Raw genomic sequence first — 18,892 nt, forward strand, 5'->3', positions numbered from 1 at the left:
CCTTTTAAATCGCGCGGTTTGATTTGTTTATAGCAGGAATCTTTCCGCCTGTTGTGTCGTTCGGCTTGTTTGCTGACAAATAATCCCGTGATAAAATCGGGTGCCCAGCCACATCTCGGGCTTCAAACATTCGATCGAATCGCGTCGGCTCCGGTAGTGCTTTCTTCCTTTGCTGTTTGCTCTTTCCTTTTCTCTTTTTTTTTTCTTAACGACACGACACGGTGCTGTAAATAAACTTTTGTGGATCTCCGCTACCGGAAAACCGTTTACCTTATCTTATCGCGACGGATGAATAACCAGTACGGTATTTCGAAGATGCTCAAAATACTGGCGCCCATGAACAGCCCCACTGCACTCCCAACTGAAACTAAAGAAAATTTATACAGTTTGCACGTGACACCCCACGTCTGACGTTGCTAACATTCGCATGCAGTTTCTAGGCTGCGGAGGCCCGTGCAAACAAATATTGTTATAGAAAATTTATGATACAGAGAGGCTCGAACGTGTACTATTCGTTTTTCATGCATTACTTACATGCTTTATGATGATTTACTATATTAATTCATATAGAGGATGTCTCAGCTGAAGGAGGCCACGTAAAAAAAGTTTAAAAAAGTATTTATGGCATAATTTAAATGGTATCGAAGGAGGAATATCATAGAAGAACAATTTTTATTTGTCCGGGTTATTTTGTAATAGTTTTTTCAAGGTCATCGTTATTTCTTATCGGGAAAACGTATTTTTTCTTATTTCATCTTGTTAATGACTTGAGCATATTCAATGTATTTTTTCAGCCGCTATAAGATGGAATAAAAAAAAGATAAGTTTTCCCGATAAAAAATAACGGTGACCTTGAAAAAACTATGAAAAAATAACCGGACGAAAGAAATTGTTCTTCCATGATATTCCTCCTTCGATACCATTTCAATTATGCCATAAATATCTTTTGTGCCATTAAAAATAAAGGAGATATTTAGGTGGCCTCTCCTTCAGCTGAGACACCCTGTATACCAAGCCGACTTTCTTTTTGAACATCTAATCATTATAACTAGACAGCGGATCTTTATGTGAAATAAACAATTTCTGCCTCAATTGCAACAAACTGGAGTGAAATGGAAATTTATTTCCTGTCTCTTTTTTTCTTGAAAACGATATAGCACAGAGACGTCTGAAATAAAACGTTTTTAAAACTTTCAGACCGGTAAGACTTTCGGACGTAAAACGGACGTAAAAGAGACGCCTCCATGTCGTCGCGTGCTATCTTGGTATTGTTTGAAATTACGTCGACTCTCATTTTTGTTACAAATGCATAAACTCCGCTGTCTAATTATAACTGATCGTTGCATCGGAGATCGGTGTTTACCTATAACATCCAACAGATCGTACACCACGTATCGCCGGTACCTAATGGTTGGATGGGAGAGCATTGTAAAATGGAATCTGGAGTGCGACTTCGTTGGTGAATCGTAGTCGTGAGGATCCCATCGATTACTACGGCAGGAAGTTATCGCGTTACATCAATCTTCGATATACATACTTCTGTAAAGCGATCTAGCACATTACGAACGGTAAAAGATAAACGAAATATGCAAAGAAATAATATTTGACAGTTCAACGGAAATCGATCGCTCATTATCTAAAACGTTCTTGTTGGAAATGTGTACAGATATATCGCGGTGCCCTCGCAGTTCGGCTGGCATAATTTGGACCTCAGGTCTTCGGAGGCAATCTCGGACTTGTTGGCGATTATGCAGAGCATCTCGGTGCCGTTACACACTCGTGTACCCTTGGGCGCGTAGTAGTAGAAGTTCACGCAACCGCAAAACTTCACCATCCGTTCTATAATCATCTGCAACGAAAATCGTGTTAACGTGTCGTTGTTTTTAGCGAATATTTGTTTGCGTTTCCGCAAGCGTACGTACTTGGAGATAACACGTGTCGCTGCTGTAAATAGCAAACATGCTGTCCCGTTGCTTCTCGTGACGAAATTGGCAATCCCTCGGCTCGATCGCGACATACTTCACGCCCGGCTCGTTGTACATGTCGTACATCGTAAATTCGATGCGATTCATTTTACCATTCTTCACGACCGTCTGCTCCATCTCGAAATTGTCGATCATCGGCAACCCCAGATTGTTGAGCATGTGCACCTACAATCACGCGTACGACCTCCTATCACGCGGCATCGTAATTGTCGCTACTATTTGCACGACACTTCAGAAACAAGTGCCTTCCTCGTGTCTGCGACACCATTTTTTCTTTTTTTATCACATACAACTCGTGCTTCAGCTTGCACTCTCATTCACGTGGGTGTTATCACAACTTGGCGTTTCACGCGACTGTTGTTTACACGGCAAAAAAAGAAAAACGAGGAAGTTACGTTTTATACGACATAATAGAATTTTTAACCCTTAGCACTCGAATGGCGACTCGCCACTAAAAATTGCTGAACCATTATTAAAAATATTGATTACATCATTGCATATGTTGGTATTTAACTATAATTGCTAAGTATTGTATGGGGTATTATATCAATTTTATATCCATAAAATGAAAAGAATCACAGGGGATGGAAATATTCTAGGTCGGAAGAGATATTTTATTTCCGAGTTAAAATAGCTCCGAGTGCAAAGGGTTAACTCAGAAATATAATCGCTAATCTTGAATGTTGTCCATCCAGTATAAAATTGCTTAAAAACTCAAATAATATTCAATAAAAATTAGATGAGTTAAATCAATAAATTATTTTTAACCCTTAGCAGTCGAGTGGCAACTCTAAGAGGCACCATTAAAAATTGCTGTACCATTATTCAGAATATTGTTTACATTATTAAATATGTTGGTATCTAATTCTTGCCAACCCTTTTGTTTGACTGTTTTACGTCGCTTATTCAACTGCTATCGTTATTAAGCGATTTCTTTCCAACCCAATAATTGTTTGACAAATAGCGAAGCAAAGAAATTGATATGTGGAGGCGTTGCCGAAGAGACAGAGTGGTGGTCCTAACATAAAAGAAACATTATACGAACGGAGACAGCGGTGCTGACTAACTCCGGTTTCGAGCCCGAATAAACGTCGATGACTAGGTCGCCATATTTCGTGGACCCATTGATGAAGTAACGCAATTTATCTTCGCCCAGGTGATACGTGTTCATAGCGAGACAGTAGCCGATGCCTGTTTTCTGCAATTCCTGGAATTCCGAGCAGCAATTGAACTTCCTGTTATTCCACGTGCACATGTCCAACAAATCCGCGCACGGGAATCTCATCTGCGATATAGACAATTTGAAAACATGGCGCAATCGGAAATAATATCGATGCAAATAACACGAGGCGTTATCAGAATCGACGTCGCGTCGGCAGAGTTGTGCTAATTTAAATACATTGTAATTGAATTAAATTGTATTTTACATACACAGTATTTGAATTACACTGTAATTGTATTACATAATTTGAGCCTTTCACTTCATTTAATTGCTAATTATACTGTCATCACTGATACTAATCTTTTTCCACCTCTCATTCTTCTTATACAGAGTGAGGCGCCAGAAACGGGTCACCTGAATAACTCGGCTGCTATTGGTGTTAGGAAGAAATGCATCAGATGGAACTTGCTTGGTTTCGAGGGGGTATTAATCAGATGTTAGTAGCTTTTTTATAGGTGGACGCATAAAGGACATATGAAGGTCAACTTCATTTTTTTAAATGGAAAATGTCCTTCATATGTCATTTACGCGTCCACCTACAAAAAAGCTACTAACATCTCGAAACCAAGCAAGTTCCATCTGATGCATTTCTTCCTAACACCAATAGCAGCCGAGTTATTCAGGTGGCCTGTTTCTGGCGCCTCACCCTGTATATAATTCATAATTATACGTATACGCTGTACTTCGTAATTGTATCTCAATTGTAAAAACGAATTACATTGTAATTTAATTGAACAAGAGACCAGAATTGCAAGTTACATTGCAATTCAATTGAATGAACCGACTGAGATTCGAATTACGAAATAATTTAATGTGATTGAATTACTTTGTAATTATAATTCGCAAAGTAATTCAATTAGAATTAAACACAACTCTGGACGTGGAATACGATATCCAAACGGAGTGGAATGATTTCTTGCCTGCTCGTAGGCGGACAACAGCTCCTCCGACGTTGCTTGAAGTAGTTTCTGATTGGAAAAGTTTCCGAGCATCCCGGGATTCCTGTAAAAATATTTCGCGCGTCTATATGTTCTGTTAACAGTTCTAAAAGGAGCACTGATAATGCAAGCGAGAGAAACAAAGAGAAGAAGGCTCGGCGCTATAAATCTTTAGAACGCGTGAGCCCCTGAGGAGCCAAAAAGCCATCGACTCGACAAAAGCAGAAAGTAAAGAAATCTGATCGCATTGCAAACAGCGTGTTTTAGAATCTTTCTAGAGCACTCATAACAAGCTATATTTACTATTTTCCATTGTTGATGATCTAGAGTTTCTTTTTTAACTCAACGTTGTGACGTACCGTTTGAAATAGTTGTTCTTAATCGTTTTCGAATTGGAAATGCAGATAGCTATCGTAGGGTACGGTGTCACCCAATGTAGAAACATACTTTCTATCGTCACTGCGACAGGATACTCGATGTAGTTCCTCAAAACATCGTGGATCATAATGGCACATCCATACCAGCACGCAACGCAGGAAACCAGCCAAAAGAGCCTGCGAATATTGCGAAAATATTTGCAAAAATTCAAAACCGTATCCAGTTGAGAAAAGAAGATTTACGACTGTATTTAACCCAGATAGTACAGAGACGTTCTTAAGACGTCTAAAAAAAGACGTCTCTAAGACGTCGCGTGCTATCTGGAGCCGTATCCCTCTTCCCGAAGTTCTGTTACCTTTCCGGGTAGGAAAGCTGATCATTCACAAGATATTTAACACCGTGGATGTTGCAATTACTTAAATATTGTTTCATGACTTTCCAACACCAAACAAATGCCCGCCACATTGTTCGATACAAGGAAATTTATATTTTCCGAATGAAAGAAAAGCTATCGCAATACTTTTTGATTTATAGAAGCAAGTTCACTTCGCTTGTTGACTAAACCACTCGATTAACATAACTGCCTCCATGAGCGCAGCAAATCGATTCATTGTGCATGTTACTTAATAAATAATACAGTATCTGATTTAATCTCTTACTGCTGACGTTTTCCCCACGGTATCTGCATGATTTCTGATTGTTTTAATTCGCCGTATGAATATGAATATTATTGCAATGAACAAAATTTCAAGACAACCAAGGATGAAGTCTAAGAGTGGGGGAAGAACCTGGAAGGGGGAAGTGCCGCGTATGACTCGCGAGCTATAAGTTGGAACTCCCTCATTTCAATAAAATAACACACTCATTCCTTTCGCATTTTTCTATATTTTTTTTAATTCACGTTTTCCATAATAAATAACATATACTTTTTATATAAATGTAGATTTGTGTATTGGTTGGACTAATGCATGTAAATGTTTTTTTTTTTAATTGAGGCTCTATACAGAGAATCTTAAACAACTAATACGTACATGCATAGTGTGGTCGCACACATAATAATTTATATTCTACGATTTTATCTTTATTTTTTAACATTCGTATTAGCAGACTAGTTATAAAAACATGATAACACACTATATTATCTCTTATAAAAACGATTCGACTTTTGCACTGTAATTATAATATATTAAAAATACCAGGATACAAAAGAAAGCCGTACATGTCACAGGAACTTTCCTTTTTTCTTTCACTTATTGTATAGTTGAAGCCAATTGAAAAAAAAACGTGAAATACAATATTGTTTCCCTTATTTGTTAAAAAAACGCGCACCTGAAAGTGCATCGAAATATTAATTATTGGTCAAAGTAAAAAATGTACAAAATAGAAAATTCAATTCTTCTATTGATCTCAAAGTATACACTCTCAATGATTTTTTGTATACATTCGAATAAAGTAACAAAACACATTTCACAAATAGTTAAAAAATACAAAAGTTTCATATATCCACGCTCGCTCACGTATGTTACGTGTACATTAAAATGCAGTACTTATCGAAAGTATCGAAAACAATGTTTATTGCATGATTGTTCCAGTTATTAAATGCAACGTTCTAAATGCATAAATTCGAAGTTATTCTGTACTTGTCTTACGATAATACACTGACGTACAATAGCATACAAAATTTTGTAAAAAGTATTGTTGTGTATTTAAACTAGTGTAACTTCATTATGCTTTGGCATTTTTGTTATATTTTACAATATAGAAATACTTAAAGAATTAAAATATTATGACTCTTATATCCGTACAATTATTTCGTTCGTTCGAATCAAACAAGAAGTTACTTTTCGTTCAACCGAACTTCTTTCTATGAAACTTGTCTTATGTATAAATATATACATTGCGGTAAGAATTATTCATATGGATTCCACGATAGCAATTACTGTTTGGCACACGAAATATTATTGTAAATTTTGATATACAACAAACGTTACTCGGTATGGATTTTCAAGCAGGCACATGTAAATTATGTTTTCATCAAGCATAGTTGTACATGATAAATAGCATTACTAGCCGTCATGTTGTGTTACAAGGAAAACACTTCCATACAATTATTCTTTTTAACAACAATAACAAACCATAACAGGATTTTTATACATATATATCGATATCTATTGTTCTAGTACTCTAACTCTACTGCAACGAAAGATGAATATTATACCTGCAAATTAAATGTTTCGACTAACCATCTAGTGCGATTGAATATAACTGTATTCTCTTCTATTCTCAATTAGAATATGAAACACTTATTACTAGACTGCGGATCTTTATGCAAAATAAAAATGTTCTGCATTGATTGTGGAAAGCAGAAATATAAAATAAAAAAATTTTTTTTCATCCCTTAATGACTTTGTTACATTAAAAACAATGTTACAATATTCGGAAATTTTTCTAATCTTTTATTGTTTTCTATTTCGTCCAACCAACTTCTTCATAAATGCATAAAGTTCCACAGTCTACTTATTACTCACGATGATAAAATAACCAATCTCGATTCTTTCGATTAAAATTATCTTACTATTGGCTACAAACTAATCTGATATTTGGCAGACATGTAGCTCAAATAAATTGACTTTGTTAATGTATTAAGTGAAATAAATACTTCTCTTATATTGTGTAAACATTTCATTTGGTATTTAAGTACTGGTCACACCTTTGCGAGCTACTAATAAATTTAATACTGGATGCTTCCTTATATAAGATACTGCTTTTTTATGAGTGACCATGGTAAAATCATACCCGTTACACTGTAATATCTTGTCGTGCATCCGAAGACCACTTTTCGCTGCTGGAGATCCTTCGTGAACTTCAGTTACATATATACCCTAGAATAATGTAGTGAATAAGTAGATAACTATCTGTTACGAGTAAATAACGATATTACTAATATTATTAATAATATTATTAAGGGATAGACTCGTTTCTAGGATTGCAAGGATACGGGATGTGCCTTCTCATTTCTTGATAATGTAAAGATGGGTTTTTTCAGTAGTCAAAAGCACTAGATAAAAGATCAATCTAATCTTATGTCCGTACCAGGTGTAATTTGCATTATTTGGCAGTATGTAGCTGTCACAGCTTTATGAAAATAGCTATATGCGCAGCTTTATGTTTCTGACTAATGTAAATTACACCTCGTAAACGTAAAAGTAGCACTTTTGATACTTTATCTAGCGCTTTTGGCTACTGGAAAACTCCATCTTTGCATTATCAAGAAATGAGAAGGTGCATCCCGCACCCTTGCAATCCTAGAAACGAATCTATCCCCTTTAACAGTGTAATAACGCATCTTACATTATCTGTGTAACCTTGGGGACTTTTCCTAAAGTCTTGATCGATTCCGCCGCCGATCTTAAAGCCACATTTCATTACTTTCTCCCCGTTTTCATTAACTTCTGTTTCTTTGTGTAATGTGATTGGTATCTAAAAGAAATGTATAACATGTCAAATACACTAAATTAACTACGCCAAGTATCGATTGCTATACTGGCATCATTTGACAAGAAACTATCCGAACTATATAGTTCTAGCGTAATAGAGTTTGTTTTTAAATTACTTGTTATTCAAAGATGTAGATGAAGATAGAGTAAGATAAGAAATTTGACGGGCGTCTACCAAAAGAAACGTGATAATTTTAGTATTTAGAGAGAATGTGAATATTATATTAGAATAATGTGGTACGTACACTTAAGCACTTCATAGCTGTGCCAGCTTGGTGCTGAAATGCCATTTTCGCACACATGATGACGGATCTTGTGTTCTCTGACGGGCTTAGATTGACAATTGCTTACAATGACTCAATGTAATCACCAGTCGTTCACGCACTGTATGCACCGAACTGATGACGACAAGATTAAAGTGAATTTGAAGATGCAAGAGCAAACGTTATAATATACTCGGAAAAGGCTTTCTATTCTTAAATGCACAATTAACTGATTAACAGCGATGAAGCTCGGAGTTGTTGAGATCAGTTTAATACAATTCCGTTCTCACGTTGACAGCCATGTGTACTAACTGACCTAGATGGGAAAGTGTCTTTCACAAAATCTTCTGTTGGGAGTTATAGCACAGACGAGGTATAAAGATAGACCTGTCATCTTATGGGACTTTGTATCTCGTGTTCTGAAATACCGATCATATATTTCTATTTTCTTGGAAAGTAGCAGCAATCCTCTCTGGTAGCAGGAACGCGATTTAGACGAGTTTATGTCACCAATCTTCGTGTCACAAGTCTATATCTGTTTTAAAACGTTGAATATGATGAATTTGATAAATATGATAAATATCATGAATATGATACTTTAGATAACATGCCGTGTTCCAAGATTACATCTATGTACCAGGTGACGGATGTGGGCTATAGTCTGTTGAGAAGTCGCCGTATCTCATTCTATACTTGGTTCCAAATAAGAAGGTACTTATGTACTAGCCGACGAATTTAAGACTCTACTGCGCATATGACTCTAACGGAACTCGTTCATTGGCTAATCCCCCTACTCGTACTCCGCCGACCACGCAATCATTGGCTGACGCCATGAATTTCATGGCTGACGCGCAACAACATGCGCAGAACAAGTACCTTCTTATTTGGACTCAAGCATATATAAATCGACATCGGATTTTATGCATTTATGACAAAAATGAGTATATAATTTAAGATAGTAAAAATATTAGACGAATATAAAAATACTATTATATTATTTTCAACCTGTTAAACATATTAAGATAGAAAAGAAATTTCTATTTCACTCCAATTTGTTGCAATTCAGGTAGAACATTTTTATTTTGCATAAAGATCCGCTGCCTACACTTGGTTCCAAATAAGAAGGTTGACCTATGCCGGGTCTATAACAACACCGTCTATAACACCAGGGATCTTTTTACTCTTTTTACTCTTTTTACTCTTATTCTTACACCATGGAGGGGTTAGAAAGACATAAATAATTCATGCACAGTTCATCGACTACGCATGCCCGATGAATCTATTTAAAATTCGAATCATCTTTACGTTTTCCTCGATTAACGACAAAGAATAATGTACTATTTCTTGATTTTAAAAAAAATCGATTCTACGTAACCCTTTCTAATCTGTTACAATTTATTGCGTGATAAAACTTTCACGGATAATGCGTGCTCCTTTATTACGCGATTCATTAGCGACCAGAAATGCGACGGCTGGAAAAAGTGACTGACGTATGGTAGGACTGAGGTAGTTTACAAAATGCTTGAGTTTAGAGTGCACGTAATCGTGATACGTGCCAGTATTAGGCGGTAGAAAGGTGGGAGGCGGCAATTGCGGTATATCTGAGCCTTGCACATGAACGGATAGTTGCAGTGACCACAAAACCAATGCCTATAACAGTTTTACAGTGTGTCCGGCCTTCGAACTGATCGCGCGAAAGATCGTCTCATTCAAAAGTTCGCTGTTAAAAACAAACCGCGGTTTATTTGAATTCGCAACGCTTCTATACAATACAATTCCTCTTTCCGAATTGAATTACGAAAGATCAAATTATTTTCGAAAGGTCAAAAATGCGAATAACATTTATATTATTTATGTTGTACGTGCATTGGGCCGTTGCTGAATTAAAAATCAATAACGAACAGTTGACAACGACCAGTGATAGTTTAACAAATAATTATACCAGTTCCGAGTTACCGGCGTTCCAATGGAATGATTTTGTAGACGTTTGGGATCCTCTGAAAGTTGCAAGAATTTGGCGAAACGATGCTCGAGGATCGATGAACATCTCCGCGAACTGTCAACGAGATTTCACGGATTATATGACGGCAGTATCATCAGGGGATCGATGGGCCTTGAAAAGCAAGTAAAATTAGTCAAATAATTCGGTTTTCCCGAAATAAGTTATACTGTTCTGTTACTTGAAGGTAAACGTGGCTTTTATTCTTTTTAATGCGAAACAGATAATAAAATAGATGCATCTCCAGGTCGAATTAATCAAATATCTCTTAGCTCCCTTAATCGAAAAACCTAAGATGTTAATTCATCAATTTGACTAAAAAAACATCGAAAAGTAACTGTTTACCTTATTATTTCATTAATCTTTTACCACTGTGTAAATTTGACACCAAGGGACACGTTCAATTCGTAAAATGAAAAACGGATGAGAATGAACTTTAATTCTTGAATTTCTTGAGAAACATCCTTATTATTAGATATAATCAAGAAACAGACAAATGTTCGACTACTTCTAGCTGGAATAGCGTTCATTCTTCTTGGGAATGATATCACTCGAATAATCTAAGTAATCCATCGTGTTCTACAAGGAAGATGTTATTCGATTACGAGCATAATTGCGCGCAGAAAGTAGTCGACCCGAACGAACACCGGTTTAGTTTTGATGGATGAAACTTTCCTCGGCTGGTGGCGGAGATTATTTCACCGTTGAATGTAGAGGACTTTGTCCATTCGTGTTTCTCTGCAAAATTAAGAAATTCACTTTCACGGTTCGAAGTTCAATGGCAGAAACGATGGGTGTCATAGAGTAGCGAATTAATTTTGTTTCGTAATTTACGAGTTCAGTCAGTTATCGCACACGTAATTGTTTCCGTAATTTGTAACCTTATAAGAGGCGTAACAAGCGGAAACAATGGCACGATGCAGTGGTTGGAATTTGAGAAAGCAGTTGTTTGTAGAAAGGGAGGAAGTGAAAAATGAAGATTTCACTTGCGGCCGCTTGATTTATTTGATACGAATAACGTGTCGTAATCGATGCGTAAGACCAGCCGAACAGATCTAACGGAAGGAAAGCATTCTATTCAAATTCGCGCGGCGATCGAGAGCAATCGATTTTATATGTAACACATATATTTACATACTTCCTTGTAGGAAGTGCACACCGGCTTAACCGGCTTAGATTGGATTATTTTTAGTGGTCGACGCGACCGGCAGGTATACCTGGGGATTGTTCTCCGACAACGTGTTCTGGGTGGGTTCCACTGACCAATGTCGCGAGATGGCCGCTGAATTTCTCGAGCGACAAAACAAAGGCGATGATTATCGTGAAAGGGACGTGCCGCCGTTTCTAGTGGGCATCACTTCCGTCACCGTTATTCTGAGTCCCCTCCACTTGGAACTGGATAAAGTAAATTGTCGTTTGATCGTACAAACTCGAACACACGGAATCGTCACTACCATTCGCTGAATAGTCTTTCAGAATCATGCTTGGGCTTTGTCTACCCGATTCCTGCGACATCGAAGACGTTCGAGAGCTTATCCACTTTGCGCAGAACCGGCGTGCACATAATTCCTCCTCGGAGATAGTCGTCGAAAACGTTAAGAATCTTTCGACGGGATACTCCCTCTGGGAGGACCCGGTCTTCTACGTTTTAGCGTAAGCCCAATGTTGACCTGCTAGTATAGTTAAAGTAGGAACTGGTTCGGCGAATGTGTTGATAGATAAACGGCTTTCAGGATTGTTTTTGTCGTGGCCGTTGTTTTCGTCTGTCTGGGCACTTTCTATGACGTTTCTATGAGGTATCGGGTATTACGTTCGAGGAGAAGCGTTCGGGACACGGAGAACACAATGACGGCGATGAAAACGATGCAGACCGACCGAAACATCGACAACGAGATCACGATCGCGAAGCTGTTGTCGGTGAAGGAGCACAATGGAGCTTCAGGTATTTCTGTTCGATGGACTCTCTTTTGCGTTAGACTAACAGAGTTTCCTTCTTTCAGACGTAAGAGCTAAGAAAACCGCTCCGAAACCATTGTCGGAGGCGCTGTTATCCTTCAGCCTTCTACTGAATTTATCGAAACTCTGCAGCCTCAATGTCGGCGACGACACTTTAGCTCCCATTCACGGACTGCGATTCATTTCTATGATGTGGATCATCTTGGGCCACACTTGTCTCACGGTAATCGTGGTCTCTGGTAAGTATTGTAAATCATTTCTTTTGTAATTCATTCTCGTTTACACGGTCATCGATCCGCAGAGGCTAGATCGTTCAGGTCTAACGCGGAAAGAGACTTCTTCTACCAAACGGTTAGCAACACTAACTACGCAGTGGACACCTTCTTCTTCATGAGGTACCCATACAAATCTTATTCAACTAATTCCGTGAACGCTTGTTTTCCTACTGTTCAAAACACGGCTACCCATTCCTATATTCAAGTTAACTCATGCTCTGACTGTGCGTTAGCGGATGCCTGGTCTCGTTCCTCTATCTTCGCACGATCACGAAAACAGCCATGCAGAAGATGAAATTGTTGAGAAACAGTTGCGGCACGTTTCTACAGTTCCTAGGAATGGTTTCCTACCGGTACGTTCGCCTAACTCCGCCCTATCTCGTCGTGATAGGTCTGGTCCAGGTGTCAAGTTCCTGGTACTACAGCCACACGATGCTCGACGTGTTCACGGTCGATTACAAGAACTGCAGACGATTCTGGTGGAGAAACATTCTCTACGTGAACACATACTTCGACATTGACGAACGGGTACGTATCATTTCATCGAAAGAGAGCTACTTTACCCAGCACATTGAATTAAATGGTTATGCGCTACTCGATAGTGCATGATGTGGACTTGGTACCTGGCGAACGATACGTTATTCTTCATCGTTGGAGCGGTCATTCTCATAATCGGCGTGAGGTACGAGAGATCGTTTATCAAGTGCTGAAAGGTGCCGCGGTAATTAGTTTGAATTGTCGTTTGCAGACTACTTCCGGCGGCAGCGATTTTGACGACCATAATCCTGATCGTGTCCTGGATCGTTACGGGGACCATCGCGTGGCACACGGAGCATGTGCCAAGGTAAACGCGTGGCTTTGAAAAATCGGTCAATTAGAGTACTGTCGTTAATTAAAATCTCACGAAAATCGATAACAGCATAGCGGACCCGTTCGCTCACTACGACAGCCTCTACGACAAGCCTTGGGTAAGGGTCGGGCCGTATCTGCTGGGGATGGTGGCCGGCTGGTACCTCTATAAGTCAAATTGCAGCCTAAAGATGCCTAAGGTGAACGTTGCGTAATTTCCCTGAAGAGTATCGAGGGGCTATTAGTATACACGGTGTACCGAAAATCGAGGTAGAATCGGCCAGCTACTGCCGTAACATGGTACCACATGTTATATCATGATTTTCGATACGATCTGTATACAGGGTGGTCCACTTAAATGTAGCCACCTAAATATCTCATAACAAATGTTGTTAATGCAATGTAAACGGTATCGCAAGGTGAATTGTTTTGCAAATGTTATTTTTTTTCTCAAGGTCTTTTCTTCCCGGAGTTTTCAAGGTTATCGATATTTTTTTCCTAGTTGACATTAAAACGCACGACCTTGAAGTAACCTCTTAGGTAGAGGTATAGGTAGAGTCTAGAGATATTTAGGTGGACCACCCTGTGTAATTGATTGCGTCTGGATGCCAGAGGTTTTGCTCGAAACATCGCCGCACAACGACTTCCTTTAACCGCTCGGAAGTGGATTAAAACTAAGCACCGGCGCAATTTCACGTAACTGATGATTGCCAAGTAGATCGCAGCGCAGCAAGAACCATCATAATTCACTTTCACCGTAATAGTCGTCAATTAAAATTGTGATCCTGCCATCGCACCAACACACCGTCGCGCCACACCGCGCCGATGTAACCAACTGATATACACGCGGCCACTTCTAATTGCAGATGGTTGCATTCGCTTGCTGGGTCCTCTCATTCTTCGTCATGCTGAGTATAGTGTACGGACTTCACGGAAGTAGCTACGGTCCATTCATGTCCGTGGCATACACCGCGCTGTCGCATTCAGCATGGGCAGCCGCAGTCGGATGGGTCCTGATCGCTTGCGTCACCGGTCACGGTGGTCAGTAATCGATGGAACTCGAGCATTACTTCCCGACATCACTTAAAACCACGCTGTCCAAACTTGGCAATCAATCTTGGAGGAAACCGAACAATAACCAAGCCGTAATCCGAACCGCGACAAATAAGGCGTACATCTTTACGCTGTCTCTCGCTTGCAAACTTATGGAAACATCGATGAGACTTTTACGTATTTCTGCAGGGTCTGTTCGGAAAGTAAGGAAACCACATTTAAAAAAAAAAATTTATTGAACATATGAGTACAAACCTTTAAAATTCTTCAAAGTAGGACCCTTGGGCGTCGATAGATTTTTTCCAGCGCGATTTCCATGCTTCGTATGCTCCCTGGAAGGCATTTTCTGGAACCTCTCGTCGCAGCCTCGTCGAGCACTTCCAACTTAAACTTTTCCGTAGGCTACGGAGAGAAACGATACTTTTTAGTTGTGAATGCTCAAAAAACTCAAACAAAGGGTCAACGACGTCAGAAAAGAGATCGCCGCCAACTGGGTGTTTCACCACGACAACGCGCGCCCAGCCACACCTGCCTGCAAGTCCGCGAATATCTGGCAAAAAATAACATAACAACACTTACTCAACCCCTGTACAGGCCTAACTTGTCTCCCGCCAACTTCTTCATGTTTCCAAAAATTAAAAATGTGCAAAAAGGATGCCACTTTGAAAGCGTGGAACGGGTCAAAGAGGCTGCGACGAGGGTACTACGAGAGGTTCCAGAAAACGCCATCCAGGGAGCATACGAAGCATGGAAATCGCGCTGGAAAAAATCTATCGACGCCCAAGGGATCTACCTTGAAGAATTTTAAAGGTTTGTACTCATATGTTCCATAACTGTTTTTTAAAAAATGTGGTTGCATTACTTTCTGGACAGACTCTGTTTCTCGATGAAATAATCTTTGAAAATGGGAATTTTCACGCTACGATTATATTATAAGAGCCCGTTCAGACACGGCGGAAACCGTGCGGTTTCGATCACGGACAGCGTGGGTTTCAGTTTTCATTTCAGGAACTGAATTATATGCGAGTACCATTATGTTTCAGGTGTCGTGAACAAAATACTGTCTTGGAAGTTGCTGTACCCACTGTCCAGATTGAGCTACTGTGTCTATTTGGTTCATTGTATTCTCATACGAGTGGTAATCGTGAATGGAGAAAGTTCGTTGCACTTGACGCAGGGATTAATGGTACTTCCATCGTCTTAATTATTAGTCATTTTAATATACTAAGACTACTTTTAATCTATCTCCCACGCGGCTTTACATTCACCTCTGTAATGGCATAGTGTTTAACGATCTCTGCCAAAGCGTTGCAAAGCAACTACAACTTTCAGAACTTTAGGCAACTGTGCTTTGTACCGGACAGCCGTGTACCTGAAAGTATTTTCAGAAATTATTATAGAATTTTGTGAAAGATTTCACGACAATACCGTGCCTTTGCCGCGGTAAATTGAATTTCCCGATTACCGATTAAACGAAGCCGTCGGATTCTTAAAAGCCCCGCTAGATACCGACTCGTTCGCCTTTTCCGCGGCTTCCCACTCCGTTCTCTCTTCTGCCTCCTTCTCCGACCGTCTTATTCAACCCCCCACCTATCTTTTACTTTTCATTTCTTCCCCCTTTCACTGTTTTCCCACGGAGAAAGTGCTGCTTGCCTCTCATCGACCAAATTTCGACTAAATAAACTCATGTATCGGCCGTTCCCTTTCTTTTTAGGTCTCGTAGAAATGGGGTCGGGAAATTCGAAAGATCTCGATAGGCCCACATAAAAAAGTTGTAAAATGCAACTTTTAGTATTTTTTCTACAATTTCGATCAATTGCTATTTTTGAAAAAAATTTTAACATCCTGTAATAAACTAATTGCTCTAGCTTCCCAAAAAAATTGAAATCGTATAGTAATTCGAGTAACTGTACCTTGCGATACCATCTACATTGCATTCAAAACATTTGTTATGTCATCACAAATAAAGAAGATTTTTAGGTGGCAACGTTAGGTAGCTCATTCTGTATATTAGTCTAACGATGATCGTTGCTTTAGAGATTTTCCCTTTAAATTGGAATGGTTTTCAGGCGATACTTTTCTTGGGGTTCGCGGTTGCATCCTATGCCGTGGCGTTGCCGATGAGCCTGCTCTTCGAGGCTCCTGTGGTGTCCCTGCTGAGGATAGTCCATCCTCTGCGATCCTGGAACAAGTAGCAGCACATCGGCCCAAGGATCTGCGTTCTTTCTGCACGCGTAACGAGACACAACCATCGCACCATTTATTCGATAAACATCGAGCGCGTAATGGGGTAACCGCGATACCATCGACGATATTACGTAAAGAACCCGGAGTAGAAAAAGAGAGGATTAGATGTAGTTCGCCGAGCGTTTGCGGGGATCTTCTGAACAGACGCCTGCTCCGCGTGTTACCGAATCGTCTATAATTCTAGCGTCCGCGACATAACTCGGCTCGGCGGAGAAAAAAAGAATGCGGGTTCGATAAACAATCTTCTAGGAGGCTGGAATGTCCAGCAGACGAATATGTACAACGAATATAAGCGAATATAACGCCGGTTCCAAGGAAAACTTGTCGACCGGCTCTAAGATACGTTTATGCATGAGCGGTTTAATTGACACGCGCGATTTGCCTCGCGAAACGCGAAACCTCGCCTTCGTCGAAACGAAAGAGGAAAACGCGACCTTGAGCCCTAATGGTTAACCTCTGGTTCGTGTTTTCTGCAGCGTCATCTTTTCGAAACGGTTTAAAAAAACCGATCCACGTGGACAGCTGCGCCACGCAAGTCGCTCAAAGGTGGCAAGCATCTATGACGAAAGATTCGAAGATCGATGAACAGCCTTCCGAGTGTGACGCAGACACGAGAGGAAGGCTAGCCTTGAACCTTCGTCCCGACGAATTTTGGCCGGTTTTCGAAGTCGGGAAGCTTCTTAATCGTCTCGGATGTAAACCTCGTTCCCCGGTTTCCAAGAACGAGGCGGGACGGAACACTGCTCGCCACCCTGACAAGTTTCACCTGCCGGCGCGGCGCGGCGCGACGCCGATAGCGGTTTGCGTCACAGAATAAATATGTGACTCTAACGAAAGAGAAATTTTTGAATTAAAATATCTATATGCGGCTGGTCGATCGTCCAGGAACGAAAGTTTCTACACGATCGAGTTAAAACACAGATCGGCCGTTAAACGGTCCTCCTTTTATCGGTAGCAACTATCGGCGTTCTATGAATATGTAAGAACCGCGGAAGTGTACAACGAGAGGAAGATCCTAAGCAGAGCTCCGCGAGTACTAATAGAATCTGTTCTGTCCTGTGTTTAGCGGGCATCGCGGCAGCCGTAATGAGCGGTACGCACGACCATTACCGAAAGGTTTACGCGCGGAAACGACGATCTAGAAAACGAGGATCGCGCCTGCGATCCGTAAGGTCGAATTTTCAAGCGGGTCGCGTTCCCGCAGCACGCGCGTCATGAATACGACCGATGTACCGTCGGAAATCATGCTAATCGCTTTCTCGGCTTGTCGGCGGGTCATTTTCGATTCGTTGTACGCCCTCGGCCCCTATCGTTCGAGCCGCGATCTTTCCGACAAATTAACACTAGGTTCACATTACTTTATAAAAATACCGAGAATATGTACATCGTCATTTTTAAATTGTTATTAGAACAGTAAGCCAAATGTTAACGGCAGTCAGAGGGATCCGGCGACAACGCGGTTCGTTCAGCAAGTTAATTTTTCTAAAAGGACACGGGCACGCCCCGACGGCTAATTACGTTAACGCGTTGGCAACCACGTTGCCCCTGATAGTTGTAATATTTTATAAACCGCACTATGTTCGCTGCGAAATGTTAAAGGGACGCAGCGGCGAGAAATCATTGATTTCGTACACGAGGTATCACGCAATGTACTTTTAACTGGAAATAATAACACGTACAATATGAATTGTTTGGTTTTGTCCAGACGGAATGCGAGATAAAATAGGTCACGTATTCGTGACTCCGATAACGAGCGCGCGAAATACGAAAAGTAAATATTTCTCGTCACCGAGGAGCAGTCGTGCCGTCAGGAACGCATTGTATACGGAAAGAAGAGAGGTAAGGGAAATTTCAGCACGGCCGAGCAGCGAACGACGACGAAAGCGTCGTACCGGAGAAAGAGAAACACACCTGTAACAGCATGAAATTTTCCAGTGAAACCTGCACGCGACAGACTTGATCGTTTTCTCGCGGCGTATTCGCGCAGAACTCTGCCGAGCGCATCTCGACTAATTCGCCACCGATATCGATCGATTTATTCTAACGCGGCGCTTGTTATCTCCCGTCGTTAAAACGGTAATTAAGAGCGCCAGACGAATTACGCTTTCGTCGACGGAGCAACGATCTATTCGTCCTTCGCGGAACAGCGTTCGAACGTCGAGTCGCGCAATTCTCGATTCGCGAAACACCGAAACGTCTTCGTGAAATACATTACCGGAAGAGGAGATGG

General features: G+C 40.4%; 3 protein-coding genes across 3 annotated transcripts; 1 reads left to right on the top strand and 2 right to left on the bottom strand.

The window, feature by feature from the left end:
- Nucleotides 1-230: 230 nt before the first annotated feature.
- On the bottom strand, nucleotides 231-5,250 carry Ppk13 (pickpocket 13). Its single transcript, XM_076430169.1, has 8 exons — nucleotides 4,879-5,250; nucleotides 4,505-4,699; nucleotides 4,128-4,209; nucleotides 3,031-3,270; nucleotides 1,923-2,150; nucleotides 1,665-1,849; nucleotides 1,364-1,491; nucleotides 231-367 (listed from the first exon to the last, which is right to left on the bottom strand). Exons 1-8 carry the CDS (start codon nucleotides 4,986-4,988, stop codon nucleotides 267-269), a joined length of 1,269 nt encoding a protein of 422 aa, XP_076286284.1. The 5' UTR covers nucleotides 4,989-5,250; the 3' UTR covers nucleotides 231-266.
- A 138-nt stretch (nucleotides 5,251-5,388) lies between these two features.
- LOC143211945 (tax1-binding protein 3 homolog) lies at nucleotides 5,389-8,612 on the bottom strand. Its single transcript, XM_076430114.1, has 3 exons — nucleotides 8,266-8,612; nucleotides 7,875-8,003; nucleotides 5,389-7,405 (listed from the first exon to the last, which is right to left on the bottom strand). Exons 1-3 carry the CDS (start codon nucleotides 8,320-8,322, stop codon nucleotides 7,217-7,219), a joined length of 375 nt encoding a protein of 124 aa, XP_076286229.1. The 5' UTR covers nucleotides 8,323-8,612; the 3' UTR covers nucleotides 5,389-7,216.
- A 1,081-nt stretch (nucleotides 8,613-9,693) lies between these two features.
- On the top strand, nucleotides 9,694-18,360 carry LOC143211831 (nose resistant to fluoxetine protein 6-like). Its single transcript, XM_076429857.1, has 13 exons — nucleotides 9,694-10,404; nucleotides 11,475-11,686; nucleotides 11,751-11,935; nucleotides 12,016-12,224; nucleotides 12,283-12,477; nucleotides 12,540-12,633; nucleotides 12,747-13,041; nucleotides 13,116-13,195; nucleotides 13,262-13,357; nucleotides 13,433-13,562; nucleotides 14,229-14,403; nucleotides 15,459-15,601; nucleotides 16,485-18,360. The coding sequence occupies exons 1-13, from the start codon at nucleotides 10,113-10,115 to the stop codon at nucleotides 16,608-16,610; spliced, it is 2,232 nt and encodes a 743-aa protein (XP_076285972.1). The 5' UTR covers nucleotides 9,694-10,112; the 3' UTR covers nucleotides 16,611-18,360.
- Nucleotides 18,361-18,892: the final 532 nt, after the last annotated feature.

Source organism: Lasioglossum baleicum, chromosome 1 (assembly GCF_051020765.1).
Source record: "Lasioglossum baleicum chromosome 1, iyLasBale1, whole genome shotgun sequence".
Classification (NCBI taxonomy): domain Eukaryota; kingdom Metazoa; phylum Arthropoda; class Insecta; order Hymenoptera; family Halictidae; genus Lasioglossum; species Lasioglossum baleicum.

Excerpts from the sequence above, each read along its gene's own strand:
- Ppk13 (XM_076430169.1), bottom strand. The coding sequence starts at position 4,988 with ATGTGGCGGGCATTTGTTTGGTGTTGGAAAGTCATGAAACAATATTTA. Across the intron at positions 1,850-1,922 it reads GCGACACGTGTTATCTCCAA|ATGATTATAGAACGGATGGT; the intron begins GTACGTACGCTT and ends TTTTCGTTGCAG. Across the intron at positions 368-1,363 it reads CGATCTGTTGGATGTTATAG|TTTCAGTTGGGAGTGCAGTG; the intron begins GTAAACACCGAT and ends AATTTTCTTTAG.
- LOC143211945 (XM_076430114.1), bottom strand. The coding sequence starts at position 8,322 with ATGTGTGCGAAAATGGCATTTCAGCACCAAGCTGGCACAGCTATGAAG. Across the intron at positions 8,004-8,265 it reads CAGCTATGAAGTGCTTAAGT|ATACCAATCACATTACACAA; the intron begins GTACGTACCACA and ends CATTTCTTTTAG. Across the intron at positions 7,406-7,874 it reads CCCAAGGTTACACAGATAAT|GGTATATATGTAACTGAAGT; the intron begins GTAAGATGCGTT and ends ACATTATTCTAG.
- LOC143211831 (XM_076429857.1), top strand. The coding sequence starts at position 10,113 with ATGCGAATAACATTTATATTATTTATGTTGTACGTGCATTGGGCCGTT. Across the intron at positions 12,634-12,746 it reads GACACCTTCTTCTTCATGAG|CGGATGCCTGGTCTCGTTCC; the intron begins GTACCCATACAA and ends ACTGTGCGTTAG. Across the intron at positions 13,042-13,115 it reads ACTTCGACATTGACGAACGG|TGCATGATGTGGACTTGGTA; the intron begins GTACGTATCATT and ends GCTACTCGATAG.